Below are 13,454 nucleotides of genomic sequence, written 5' to 3' on the forward strand. Positions count from 1 at the left end.
GGTTTGTATTTTCTAATTTCTCTTTGCTGATGTTTCTCAACTTGATGAATCATTGTTGTGATGAATTTCTTTAATGCTTTAAACATGCTTTTCTTTAGTCTTTGAACACATTTGTAATTGCTGTTTTGAAGTCTTGGTCTTCTAAATCCAACATCAAGAACCACCCAGGAGCAATTTTATTTACTGCTTTTTTTCTGTTGATATGAATCACACTTTCCTATTTGATGACATGTCTCATAATTTGTTGAAAATGGGACCCATCAGATAATATCTTGTCACAATTCTGGATTCTGGATTTCCCACCAAGTGTGTTGTTGTTGGTGATGGTGGTTTTGTTTAATAACTTGCCTGAACGCATTTGTAGAATCTGTTTACCCAGCACCATATGGCTAATGATGTCTCTGCTGGGTTTCATTTTGTTTTTAAAATTTTTGTTCTGATTTTTAAGCCTGAATTCCTAGGGGTCACATTGGCCAGTCAATGAAGAGTCAGACATTGTACCTGAACATCTAAGGCAGTCAAACTTCCATGGTTGGGCGATGGGTCTGTGTGTGTATGAGTTTCAGAGTTCAGGTCAGGTCATTTATAAGTGACCTTAAGCCTTCTTGCCTTTCCTCTGCATCTGTGCCCAGGCTTACATTCAGCCAGTGATTTGCAGAAAACTTAGATCCTCCCCTCTTTCCCTGCACAGGTGTGAAGACTCTGTGTGCTGTCTTGTTTTTCCGTATCTTTTTGTTAGATTTCTGACTGATCCAGTCTGTTGTCTGTCCTAACCATGACTGCAATTTCAGGCTAGCTGAGCTCCTGGTCCTCTCTTGCTTATTTGACACTTAGATTGCTACTGTTGCTCACAATTTTGCTGGAGGTTTTATCATGCTTTAGCCAGATCAAGTTAGCATCCTCTGGCAGTAAACACATCTTTTCCTGCCTTTCCCCAACTTGATAGAACTACCTTATGTACTAAACTGGAGGAGGGGGATGGGAGCAGCCTAGGTATGAATGGCAAAGACTCCCACGGCTCATATGTGAAGTTCAGTCGTATTTTTTTTTAAAATGAATAACCACTTCTCAGTGTAGTTTATGCCTTTGATTGATTTTTCAGAGCCCTGATTGAGTTTTTGACAAATGTGTCGTGACTTGTCATTGCTTTTTGAGAAGAGGAACTGTTGAACTACTCATTCCATCATACTGGGGACCCTGCCTCTGCATTGGTAATTTTTAATAATTCATCAGCTGATTCTGATGTGAAACCAGAGTTGAGAATCCCTGGGCGAGGGTGTAATTACAGAAAGATGAATCTTGATTTAATTGCATTCAGTAAGCATTTATTGAACAATGCCATCACTGGACACAGTGCTGAGGACCCAAAGATAACTGGGACCGTCCTTCTCTTTCCATAGTTCAGTCATTGGGAAAGACAAATAGAATCACCAATAAAGCAGTGTAGCCATGACCTTGTAGGGATGACAATGCTGGCTTTGAGAGCAAAGTTAGTAGAGACAATGCCTACAAGACACCATTTTTCTGAAATGCAGTGATAGGCTGAATCTTTTCAGAATGTAGCAGTCATTGGTCAGACCTAAGTATGAATAAATTTATTTTTCATGGGGACATGGGATTATTTCTCCAAATTATATTATGATTATAAACAGAACTGTAAGAGACCATATTTTAATTTATGTTAAGTTTAATGAGGCTTTTTTGGTTTTATTTTGTCTGGACTGTGATGATCTCAGAACCTCAATTTGTGATTTGTGAATCTCAAATCAACGTCAGAGTCATCATGCAATGTGGCGTGGTATTATGGTCTCCTAAGAGGGGCGTCCACAAAGGCAAGCTGTGGACACATAGAAAGAAATCCTAGCACTATTTTTCTTTTTAACTGAATTAAGTCTTTAAAATTTCCTAACAATTGAATATTCCTTCAAGCAAAACTGTTTATACAATGCACATGCATAGAACTTATAAACAAACAAATATATAGAGGTGGCATGCCCTCAATGTCTTTTGATTTAGAGTATTCAGTCATAACATTTGGAGACCACAGATACAGTGGAAAGAAAACTAACCTGAAAACAAGAGATGGATTCTAATTCCAGTTCAGCTACCAGCTTGCTGTGTGAACACGAGCAAGTTATAGAGACTTGCTTTTTGTTTCTACATCCTTACAATGAGGGACTTGGTGTAATAAATAACTTAGAGATCTTTTCTAGCTCTGGGATTCTATGAAAGGTTTTGTTCTTGTTTTTCCTGTCAAGCATTATTAATGAAGTTGTACAAGGAGAAGGTTATAATGTTTTCCTTTCAGTATTTGAATTAGATGCAGTTGTTAGCCTGTTTCTGAATTCCTGGAATATTTCCAGAGAGTGCTTTCTGGACCTTGGCTAGAAAAGCACCATTTGTGTGGTGCTTCTGGTCATAGCGTGATAATGTCATGCATACCAAGATATTTATTTAAAATTTGTTAACTGTAGACATATTAACAAAGGATATGGTACAATTAGTAGCAAAGTACAAAAAGATGCACCTAGACACAATTATGGAGAGAAACATGGGGTATATACAAGTCAGTCCTTACCTGTTGCTTAATTTCATGGCCTTCATCATTTTGAATTCAGAAAGATTCAAGATATAAGCAGAGTACATAAAGAACAGCAAGTGTAGTTTTTTTTGTTGTTGTTTGGTTTTTTTTTTTTTTTTTTTTTTGCAGTACTGGGGATCGAACCCAGGGCCTCGTGCTTGCAAGGCAAGCACTCTACCAACTGAGCTATCTCCCTAGTCCTCAAGTATAGTTTTAATAGGTATAAAATCTACATAGAGCAAAACATATCAAGTCTAGTATCTAGAGGATTACTTTTAAAATTTAGACACAACTAAAAGCTTTACCAAGGGTTTAACAAAACCTTATTTAGGTTCAAAGAAACTCAAAATCTACTGTTTTACTTAACTCTCCTGAAAATATTTTCAACTCTAAAATTCAGTAGTGTAAAATGTAGGACTGGGTGTTCATAGATCATGACAAAATAGAATATTTATGGTCTTTCCTCAAATGATTACAAAGTTCTTTAAAATTTGTATTTCTCTAATTAATTTTGCTTGCTAACTTAGCATTACTAAATTATCTATTCGTGTGACATTTTAACATCTAATTCTTCACTCACCTTTATTATTAGAAATCAAAAGCTGAAGAAACTTTAGAGAGTATAACAAAGGTAGAGATCTTTGTATTTTCTAAATAATACTGTGTAAAACCTAACATCATAATATTTTTTATGAAGTATTTTGTCCAGATAAATTATGAAATGGAAGCTAATGATAGTGCCATGAATCTTCAGCATAAAATTTAACTATTAAAAAAATCAGTTGTGATTGATCAAATGATGCATGTGTATGAATGAATATGACATAATGAATTCCAATATTATGTCTAATTATAATGCACCAATAAAAATTAGTTGCTGAGATTTTCCTATGATATGGAATAATCACATTCTGGGTGTGTTCTTTGTAATAAATTCATCATTTTAAATATCTGTCTTATGCACAAGGCCCTGAGTTCAATTCCCAGCACCGCAAAAAAAAAAAAAAAAAAAAAGATGTCTTAAAGAAATGACAGAAAAAGAAACAAAATACTGAAAAGAATGACAAATCATCGCTATTTTGATGTAAACAAACACTGAAAAATAAGGTTGTAGAATATAGACACTAGAATAGAAATACAGAAAATAGAGCAAAACCCAGCAAAATAGAAGTTAGAAAATCCAAGTTCTAGCAATAGGAAATGCAGTGAAACATTTGAGCTCATAATTAATTTTATTTTGTATAGTAATAGAATAAATGAGCAGAGGAAAATATCACTTTAAACTTGGATCTGCGTAAGCACAGCCTGTACTTTGTGACCTGCTGAGGGTATAGGATGCAGTCATTCTGCTGCTGCCTGGAACAACCAGCCAGGAACAAATTTCACTCTGGCTTCCAATTGGTAACCAATCCACAAGCTTAACTTCAAGGCTCTAACCTTTAGTTTTAATGCTGATCATGGAAAAAGAGCTAGATGTTCTCCTCTGGGGGAAGTGGGAAGATAATGGGAAAAGAAATCTTGCCATTTCCACGTGACCATTCCAGAGGCTCAAAGACAGTAGCCCACCTGCACCCCCAGGCCCGGAACCACCATGTCCTCTGCAATTCTTTGCTGGCCTCAGAGCTCTGTATAGCACTACTTGGTTTTTAGCATTATTATTTACCCATTTTGTACAATGTATATGTTGGGCCTGTCTTCTGCTTTTGATTTAGGTAATCCCTTCACTTAACCAAACGATTTTCAAAGATTGGGAAATGACCATGGCTTGACTGGTTTGTTTCAACTGGGTAGCTTGGGTTTTCCCATGCCATATTGCTCATGTGCTTCATCTTCTTTTCAGGTATTCGCCAGGCCAGGAGTAGTTATTATTATTATTATCATTATTATTGCCAATGTTTTAGAATAGTTTCAACTTGACAGAAAAATTACAAGCACAAAACAGAGTTTCTGCACAACCTCCTGTTGTTAACATCCTTCTTTACCACATGCACTGGGACTTTTGACTCAGTCCACTGATTGACTCCAGGGTGTCCATGAACTCCTCAAATTTATGCCCAATCTTATGGTTGTATGCAAATGCACTTCATTTCATTCAGAAACTGCACATATTAGGACAATACTTTTTGTCTGGTCAATCCTTTTTTTCCACCATCTCTGCTCTCATGTCACCTCCCTAGGAAAGGCGTTGGCTTGTTAGGACACTGACTACCTCCCTGTGCACATTTGCACCCTTGTGTATGGGCACACAGAATCAACCAAAGGGTTCTTTATCACACCCCTGTAATTCTCTGAGTTATTTGATGTCACATGTTCATGTTCGCATCATGTTTTAACTCCTTTGTTTGATGAACCCAGAGTTCCTTCAACTATAGGAGTCAGCCTGCAGGATGCACATGAAGGTTTCAAAGTGTGAGCATAGAGTCCTGCATCAGAATCACCTGGGATCTCCATCCAGAAAAGCATGCATTTTTAAAAGTCCTTCGAAAGCATTTGAGTGCAAAATTGCATCAAAACCATTTATATAAGCCAGACACAGTGGCACACGCCTGTGATCCCAGCAGCTAGGGAGGCTGAGGTAGAAGAATTGTGTGTTCAAAGCCAGCTTCAGCAAATTAGTGAGGCCCTAAGCAACTCAGTGAGACCCTGTCTTTAAATAAAATACAAAAAAGGGCTGGGGATATGGTTCAATGGTTAAATGCCCCTGTGTTCATTCCCTAGTACCAAAAATAAACCAAATAAAAACAAACAAAAAACCAAAAAACTTTTTTATATAGATTGCCTAAATTTTAAACATTATCTTAACATTAAAGGATATTTGAGAATATAAAATATTGATCTTTCCCCTTGAAACTTTGAGGAAGAAGAATCATGAAATTATCATTTTCCTTTAGTGTCTGTATGAGTACATTCATGTATTTAAGATCTTTCTAAGATCTTTAGTTCTAAAGAGACAAGATAATAACTTGAGAGATCTAAAAGTCTGAAAAAACTCTTCCGAAGTTAAAACTTCCTTTCATCAGTAGTGTGAATGTCTTCAATGCACTTTTTTTTTCTTATTATCTAAATGTTCAATGTACTTTTGCTCTTGCCTAATGTTAGGGGTTTTATTTCAGGCTTACAGATTCCAGTCTGCTGTTAGAAGATTATTCCTCCAAGTTGAGCTCCAAAACCAAGAGAGCCAAGCAGAGCCTTCTGTCTGGGGAGGAGAAGGAAAATCTGCCAAGCGACTACATGGTGCCTATATTCTCTGGACGGTGCGTGTGCTTTCTCTGCCTGGTTTTGATTATTAGAATTGAGGAGTAAACTGTGTCAGATAATAATGATAGCAACTAATATTTATTAAGCACTCACTACATACTGGTTGAGAAAGGTCTTAGGAACACCAGAACCCTGCACCAAGGGGAATGTGTTAGTTGTAAAAAAATGGATTTCCTTTTCATAAAGTCTTGCCATCACAGAGGATGCCTGTGTGTCAAAAAAGAACCATTAAAACTGAATGCTACTTATGTGACTAATTGAAACAGGAGTAGAGCCTTGAATGCCAGCGATTGAACACTGTATATAATCACTACAGCAGGGCTAAAAAGAAAGACTCAAAACTATGAAGTGTTGGGTAAACTGGGAAAAAAAAAAAAAGATGATGTTTAGGTAAATGAAAAATGTCGTGGATGTTCATGTGGTTTTAATTATTATTCATTAGGGGGAAAACTGAAACAAAATTTGAATGCCTAGCCCATGTTTGTTCAATGGAAAATAGATTGTTATCTATATCCAGGTAAACTTCAAACAAATTCAATAATCACTAAATCACAAGTCTATGTAATGCCAGTTTTCTATCTTTGTTATATAAACTTCTTGTTTTATTAGTGTTAATAATATTGAAAGGCTCTTGAAAGAAAACTTGTCTGAGATACCAAAATGAAAGCTTAACAGGAACTTGCTGGACCTCACCCCGTTTATTTTCCTCTGAATGTAGAGTTATTCCCTTAGTGAAGGTGTCACTTGAAATCCTCAGCCTCTCAGGAGCTAATGTCAGGGAAAAGTAGATCATTAAAAGTCAGGAAATCATTCGGTTGTGGTTTTTGCTGAAGCCCTCTGTTACCCTGAGATTTTCTTTCTATCTCTGACGATTCCTTTCTGACTTGTCTCAGAGGCTCATGTCTTAATTGCTCTGAATCCAATTAGGAAGGTAAGGGACTTCCTAAACTTGAATAGCATTCAAGCTTTAGCCTTCTTTATCTGATATCCTTGATTTTTTTTGAAGTGAACTTTTCAGAGAATCATGTTTATAGTGCTAAGTATACTTGCCCAGACCAAACCCATTCACAGTTGTTGATAATTATTTATTTTTATTTGTTCTAATTAGTTAACATGACCAAAGAATGCATTTTGACACATCATACATAAATGGAGTATAACTTCTCATTCTTCTGGTTGTACATGATGTAGAATTACACAGGTCATGTAATCATAATATACATAGGGTAATAATGTCTGATTCATTCTACTATCATTCCTATCCCCATGTCCTCTCCCCTCCTCACTCCCCTCTGTCTAATCCAAAGTACCTCTGTTCTTCCCTAGCCACCCTTCCTTATTTGTGAATTAACATCCACATATCAGAGAGAACATTCGGCTTTTGGTTCTTTGGGATTGGCTTATTTTGCTTAGCATATTTTTAAGTTCCATTCCATTTACCGGTAAATGCTATCATTTCATTCTTATTTATGACTGAGTAATTTTCTATTGTGTGTATATATATCACAATTTCTTTATCCATTCATCTGTTGAAGGACATCTAAGTTGGTCCCATAGTTTAGCTATTGTGAATTGCGCTGCTATAAACATTGATATGGCCATGTCGCTGTAGTGTGCAGATTTTAAGTCCTTTGGGTATAAACTGAGGTGTGGGATAGCTTGGTCAAATGATGATTCCATTCAAAGTTTTCTGAGGAATCTCCATACTGCTTTTCACAGTGTTTGCACCAATTTGCAGTCCTAGCAGAGTATGAGTGTACCTTTTTCCCCACATCCTTGCCACATTCACAGTAACTTAACGTGCACCTGTATTCATTACAGGAGTTGGCTAGCCTAGAGAAGTAGAATGTTTTGGCTATTTTGCTCCCCCCCCCTACCCCCGCCACTCTGAAAACAAAAAGAAAAAATATAATGGAGCTGGGAGGGTAGAGCTCAGTGGTAGGGTGTGTGCTTAACATGCACAAGGCCCTGGATTTAATCCCTAGCACGAAAAACACAAAGAACAAAACAAAAGAACCACATGAACTTAGCATTAGGCTACAAGATATATCTCACCACCTGAGAGGGCACAAAATGAAGTTTGTCACTCCGAATGTCTTCTCCCTGCACTTTCCCCACCAAATGGATTCATGTCTTCCAGGCCAATCTCAAGAAATGATACTTCACAATACACTGTGTTTAAATGTGAAAAATTGATCTTCGAGGGTTTATTTCCAGTTCTTATATTTTTATATGGATCCATCTCCTATATTTTGTTACTATGTTGAAAATAACTTTTCAAAATAATGGCATTGATGGTATTAACAATCTAAGAAGAGAATGGGAAAGAAATTAACATTTGTTGAATATCTATTTTATCTTGTTAAATCCTCCGTACAACCCTAGAGATATATTTGTATATAATTTTTTGGACAAGAAGATCAATGCTTAGTGACATGCTGAAAGTCACATGGCTGCTAATAAAAAAGTTTAAAGTCCTATCCAAGTCTGGCCAATGCACTGTACATGTTTTCTATTATCATCGTTTGTTGCTGGAAAACATTTCTTCTGCAAGGCACCTGAAAATTACCACCCCCCCTTTTTTTTTTTTTAGAGTTTACAACATTTTATTTTTATATATATATTTATTTTTATTGTAAACAAGTGGGATACATGTTGATTCTCTGTACATGGAGTAATGGCATACCATTTGGGTAATCACACATTTACATAGGGTAATGTTTGATTCATTCTGTTATATTTTTCCCCCTACCCTCCCACCCCTTCCACTCCTCCCACCCCCTCTTTTCCCTCTTTGCAGTGAAAATTCCCCTTCTTATACTCTGAGACGTTGATTTAGCTTTGTGTCACCAATAAGTTCCCCCCCCACACACATTTTTTTATTGGTGCATTATAGTTGTACATAATGATGGGATTTGTTTTTACATATTCATACATGCACACAATATCACCATATAATTTGGCTACTATCACTTCACAGTACTTCCCCCTCCCTCCACTCCCACCCTGTGGTCCCTTTCCTCTACCCACCTCCCTTTGATTTTCTTGAGATTCCCCTCCCCCAACCTTCCTTTTCCTTTTCTCCTCTCTAGCTTCCACAGATGAGAGAAAACATACGACTCTTGACCTTCTGAATTTGGCTTATTTTGCTCAACATGATGGTCTCTAGTTCCATCCATTTTCCTGCAAATGACATAATTTCATTTTTCTTTATGGCTGAATAAAACTCCCTTGTGTGTATATATACCATATTTTCTTTATCCATTCATCTGTTGAAGGACACCTAGGTTGATTACAGAGTTCACCAATAGGTTTTGAATTTAGGCTATTAGAGATATGCAGAGTATTAGGAAGTTTTTATTTTGCTTTATAGCAGTGTGTTTTGATCAACGTGGTAGTATCATATGTCTTCTCTTGTGCCCAGATTGTAGAAGAAATATCATCAATATCCCCTATTTTACTTAAACTAGTATATTGCTGCTGATTAGGGCCCAACATATTTTTTTTAAGTACACATGAATTCTCATGTCAAATAATTACATTTTTTTTGAGATTAGCTTGTTTTGTAGATAGAAAAACCAGAGGCAATGACTTCCTTCCGCCCTCTGAGCTGTCAATATTTCCACAGTTCAAGGTAACAAAAACTTACACTTGAAATTCTTTCAGTTAGATTTGTCTCAGATTGGGGCAAGACTAGCATTAAATATGGTCCTTCATGCTATGTATTGAATCATATTACAGAACCCACTTCGAATCTCTCTGTTGTATGTTGACTTCCATAGAAAATTCCAAACAAATTTCTTGATGCTTTGTTTTTCTTTCACTTACTAATTCTTTATTTCCTAACTCATTCAAAGAAAATACTAGAGGTAATAATGTCAGAGCACCAAGCTAACAATTTTCACCTTTCCTTTCCCTCTACTAAATCAGTGTATATTTTACTAAATTTTATAGTGTAGACTATCTTGTTGATATTTGGAAAGATAGAGGAAAAAATTAAAACTTAATCACTAAGTTTAGTCAGAAACTAAATGAACTAATCTTGTCTTCCAGATGTTTTACTAAAATTCCATGAGAAATTTCAAACTTGGGCAAATATATTGAGTTCACTTGGGCAAATATATTGAGTTCTACCTCTCAGTAAACTGCAGAGTCAGGTGCTAAGAACCTGTAAACACTACAGCAGTATTAGCTTAAATTCTGAAATAATTTTTATCAGAAAAATCAAATGTACAATTGTGGCTTAAGAGGCTTAAGGAGATTCAATTTCAAGGGAATCTTCCGTACAATTAATACACTTTCTCACTGAAACATCTGATGGCGTTTTAAACAAAGGCATTGAAAGAGACTAAAAATAATCAGAATAGTTTTGTCAACATTAATAGGTCACCACTCGAATTCTGTCATGAACAACTATACTAGGCACAGTACTTTTGAATGTTACCACTCACTTATCATTATCATCAGCAAGCCATTTTTATAAATACCACAACCTTCATTACAAGTTTGCTTATTTCTTGTCATCAGGGCTATGTGCAAGCACAAATGAAGATTTGTCATATTAAACACACATACATATAATATGCTTATACATAACATTTACTATCTCAGAAAGAAATTTAGCAGGCACAAGGCTCTCATGTAATTTATAACATATTTAAACATTGAACATCTTTGGGCAGTATATTACATCAGCTGAGTTATGGAATCTGGATCAAGAATGTACCAGGAGCCCAGACACATAAACTGTATCTTATTTTGTAATAAAGTCTTCTGGAAAGGAAATCATAAATCCATGTTTTACTGTAAACCACCTTAGTGTATTTAGATATTTAATACTTAGTGTATTTAGATACACTAAGGTAAGCAGTAAAATTGGCAAGTTATCTAATTTCTCTGAGCCCAGTTACCATATATCTAAAATAAAAGTGATATTATTTACCTTATGGATTTTCATGTGGATAAAATGAGATGATCTATGTGAAAAGCACCAGAACCATAATAAGTATTTTTGCTGTTGTCTTATTACTATCATTTGTTAAGGGGAAGACCACTTCCACACCTGAAGAATCAGCTCCTGATTTACCAGGTTGTTCTGTGTCAGTTTTTTCCTGACCACAGAACAGAGTGTCTGAGTTCTGATTCCTTGAACTTAGTAAAAGTAGGCCATCTTTTTACTGCCATCGCAATATCCACATTTTGCTGTTCTTGTGTTTTAGCCAAGTCCACGTCAGTGGAATTACAGATACAGAAGAAGAAAGAATTAAAGAAGCTGCTGCTTATATAGCCCAGAGGAATCTTCTTGCTAGTGAGGAAGGAATCATAGCATCCAAACAGTCCACAGCATCCAAACAGGCCACGGTGTCCAAACAGGCCACATCTACCCTTCAACAGGAGGAAACTTTTGAAAAGAAATCGAGGAAAGTTGCAATTCGAGAAAAGGCAGAGTGCCTGTCGCTGAGAAAAACAGTAAGAAAAGACAACTTGATGCTAATTACAAAAAGGTGGCAATGCATGTGAGAAGTTGTGTTTGTGTGTGTGAATAAAGACTGTTCTGGGGGGCTGGGATTATGGCTCAGTGGTAGAGCACTTGCCTGGCATGTATGAGGTTCTGGGTTTGATCCTCAGCACCACATATGAATAAATGAATAAAATAAAGGTCTATCAACATCTAAAAAATTATTTTAAAAAAAGAGTGATCTGTTTTCAGTGAAGAAATATGTGGCCTTTGGAGAAAACTAAGAAAACAAAAAGAAAGATTAAAATGTGTAGGCCACAGAAAGGCAAACTAAATAGTTTCGCATTTCACAGAATTTCAGATTCATAAAAAAATAAGGTTCTAAAGACTTAAGAAATCCATCTTATGGAAGTAAAATACATTGTCAAGTTTAAAATGTTAAGTAACTACATCTTTTTTTTTTTTTTTTTTAAGGGGGAAAGGGAATGGAAAAATAAGGTTCCAAATGGAAAGATAAAAATGCTTCTCATGCTGTTTCACCAACAGAAGTTACTTTGTTTTAGTAGTATTTTGATGTTTTTTTTTTTTTTTCCTTCCCCAGTTAGAAGAAACCCAGGCATATCATGGAAAGTTGAATGAAGACCATCTTCTCCATGCTCCTGAGTTTATCATTAAACCTCGTTCTCACACGGTTTGGGAGAAAGAGAATGTAAAATTACACTGCTCTGTAGCAGGCTGGCCAGAACCTCGTCTCACATGGTATGTTATCTTTATGAAAACTAATAGAATCAATTACACAGAGTTAAGTTTACCGCTAGTGGAAGCATATTGAACTGTCAGTACATGAGAGTCAATGAAAGCATCTATGAGTTTGTAAAGGTTTTCAAAAGAATGAAGAGGATATTTAGATGAATTTTTATGTGCAGAAATAAGAAAGCAATCTTTATACATACAACATATTATAATCCTTCACAATTCTATTATAAAATGGGTCTTTATTTTATACATATTTGCATACCAAATATGTCTATAACCTCTACGGACCATAACAATCCGCTTCCATTGGTGCACTTTACAATATAGTGTGGTTTTTTGATCAGAAGCAATGCTAACTTTAAAAAAAACCTAAAACACAGAGAGCTCTTGTCACTACCCTGCATGTGAGCTGAAGCCTCAATGTGCTTTCTGACATCAACAGAGGAAGGAATTGGATGGGAGAAAGTGTCCAATATGGGTCCCTAGGACTATTTTTTCATAAAGAATAAGCCCACCTTTTCTCCTTCCATTATGCATTCTAATGCAATTGCTAATGCTTTAGTGATCCTTAAACTCATCATTTTTCTACCCTATTCTTGAGTATGGAAAAGGAAAAGTATCTGCCACAGAGAGCAGAAGTGTGAGAGTGACTGAGCAAGCAGGGTTTATTTGTTTGTTTTTTAAAGATTCACCTGTGATATCAATTTGCCTTTGATAGTTTTGGATTTACTTACAATTTTTCCACGTATGCAAACTCAGGGTTTCTTGACTTTGAAAACCAAAGAATTAAAAACCAGTACTGGTTATGAATTATTAAGGTGAACAATGTAAACAAAGATGAGGAATGTAGGAACATATTTCATGAAAATGAAATTTTTAAATGTCAGTTTACATTTTTTAGAAATTTATGTTTTAATTATTTTTTCAATTTACATTTTTTTTTCAGTTTACATATTTTAAAATATAAAAGTAAGAAATAAGTCTGCCTTTGTGCCACCCCTCTTTGTCCTCCTCCTCTGGAGGAGCCTCCTCTACACTCAGAACCCCCTGTGATGCTTTGTGACACTGGAATTGCTTCATTTGGCTCTTTAAGGGGCCGTTTCCTTTTAAAATGGCTTACTGGGTCGGGAGTGCGACTCAGTGATGAGCACTAGTACCTTGTGTGAGGCTTGTCTGATCCCCAGCACCACAAAACAAACAAACAAACAAACAAACAAAATCTGATTACTTCCCTTCAAAAAGAGAAAATCCAAACTTTATTATAGAAATCCATGAATAATAAGTTTTCAGCTCCCAGAAATATTATTTGGTCAATAAAAATTCCTCTTACTTCATAAATTAAAATATATTAATAATACACGAATAAGCAGAGTCCTTCAGTAGACACATTCAATATACATT

General features: G+C 35.9%; 1 protein-coding gene across 2 annotated transcripts in view; it reads left to right on the forward strand.

The window, feature by feature from the left end:
* The window catches only part of MYOM1 (myomesin 1), a 130,404-nt gene that overhangs the window by 22,276 nt on the left and 94,674 nt on the right, over window positions 1-13,454 (forward strand). For both annotated transcript variants that reach the window (XM_079108287.1, XM_079108286.1), the window contains exons 3-5: window positions 5,695-5,835; window positions 11,059-11,308; window positions 11,899-12,056. In XM_079108287.1, coding sequence (XP_078964413.1) covers window positions 5,695-5,835; window positions 11,059-11,308; window positions 11,899-12,056 — 549 coding nt within the window. The remainder of the gene's footprint in view (window positions 1-5,694; window positions 5,836-11,058; window positions 11,309-11,898; window positions 12,057-13,454) is intronic.

This window comes from Sciurus vulgaris, assembly GCF_902686455.1.
Source record: "Sciurus vulgaris genome assembly, chromosome: 13".
Classification (NCBI taxonomy): Eukaryota; Metazoa; Chordata; class Mammalia; order Rodentia; family Sciuridae; genus Sciurus; species Sciurus vulgaris.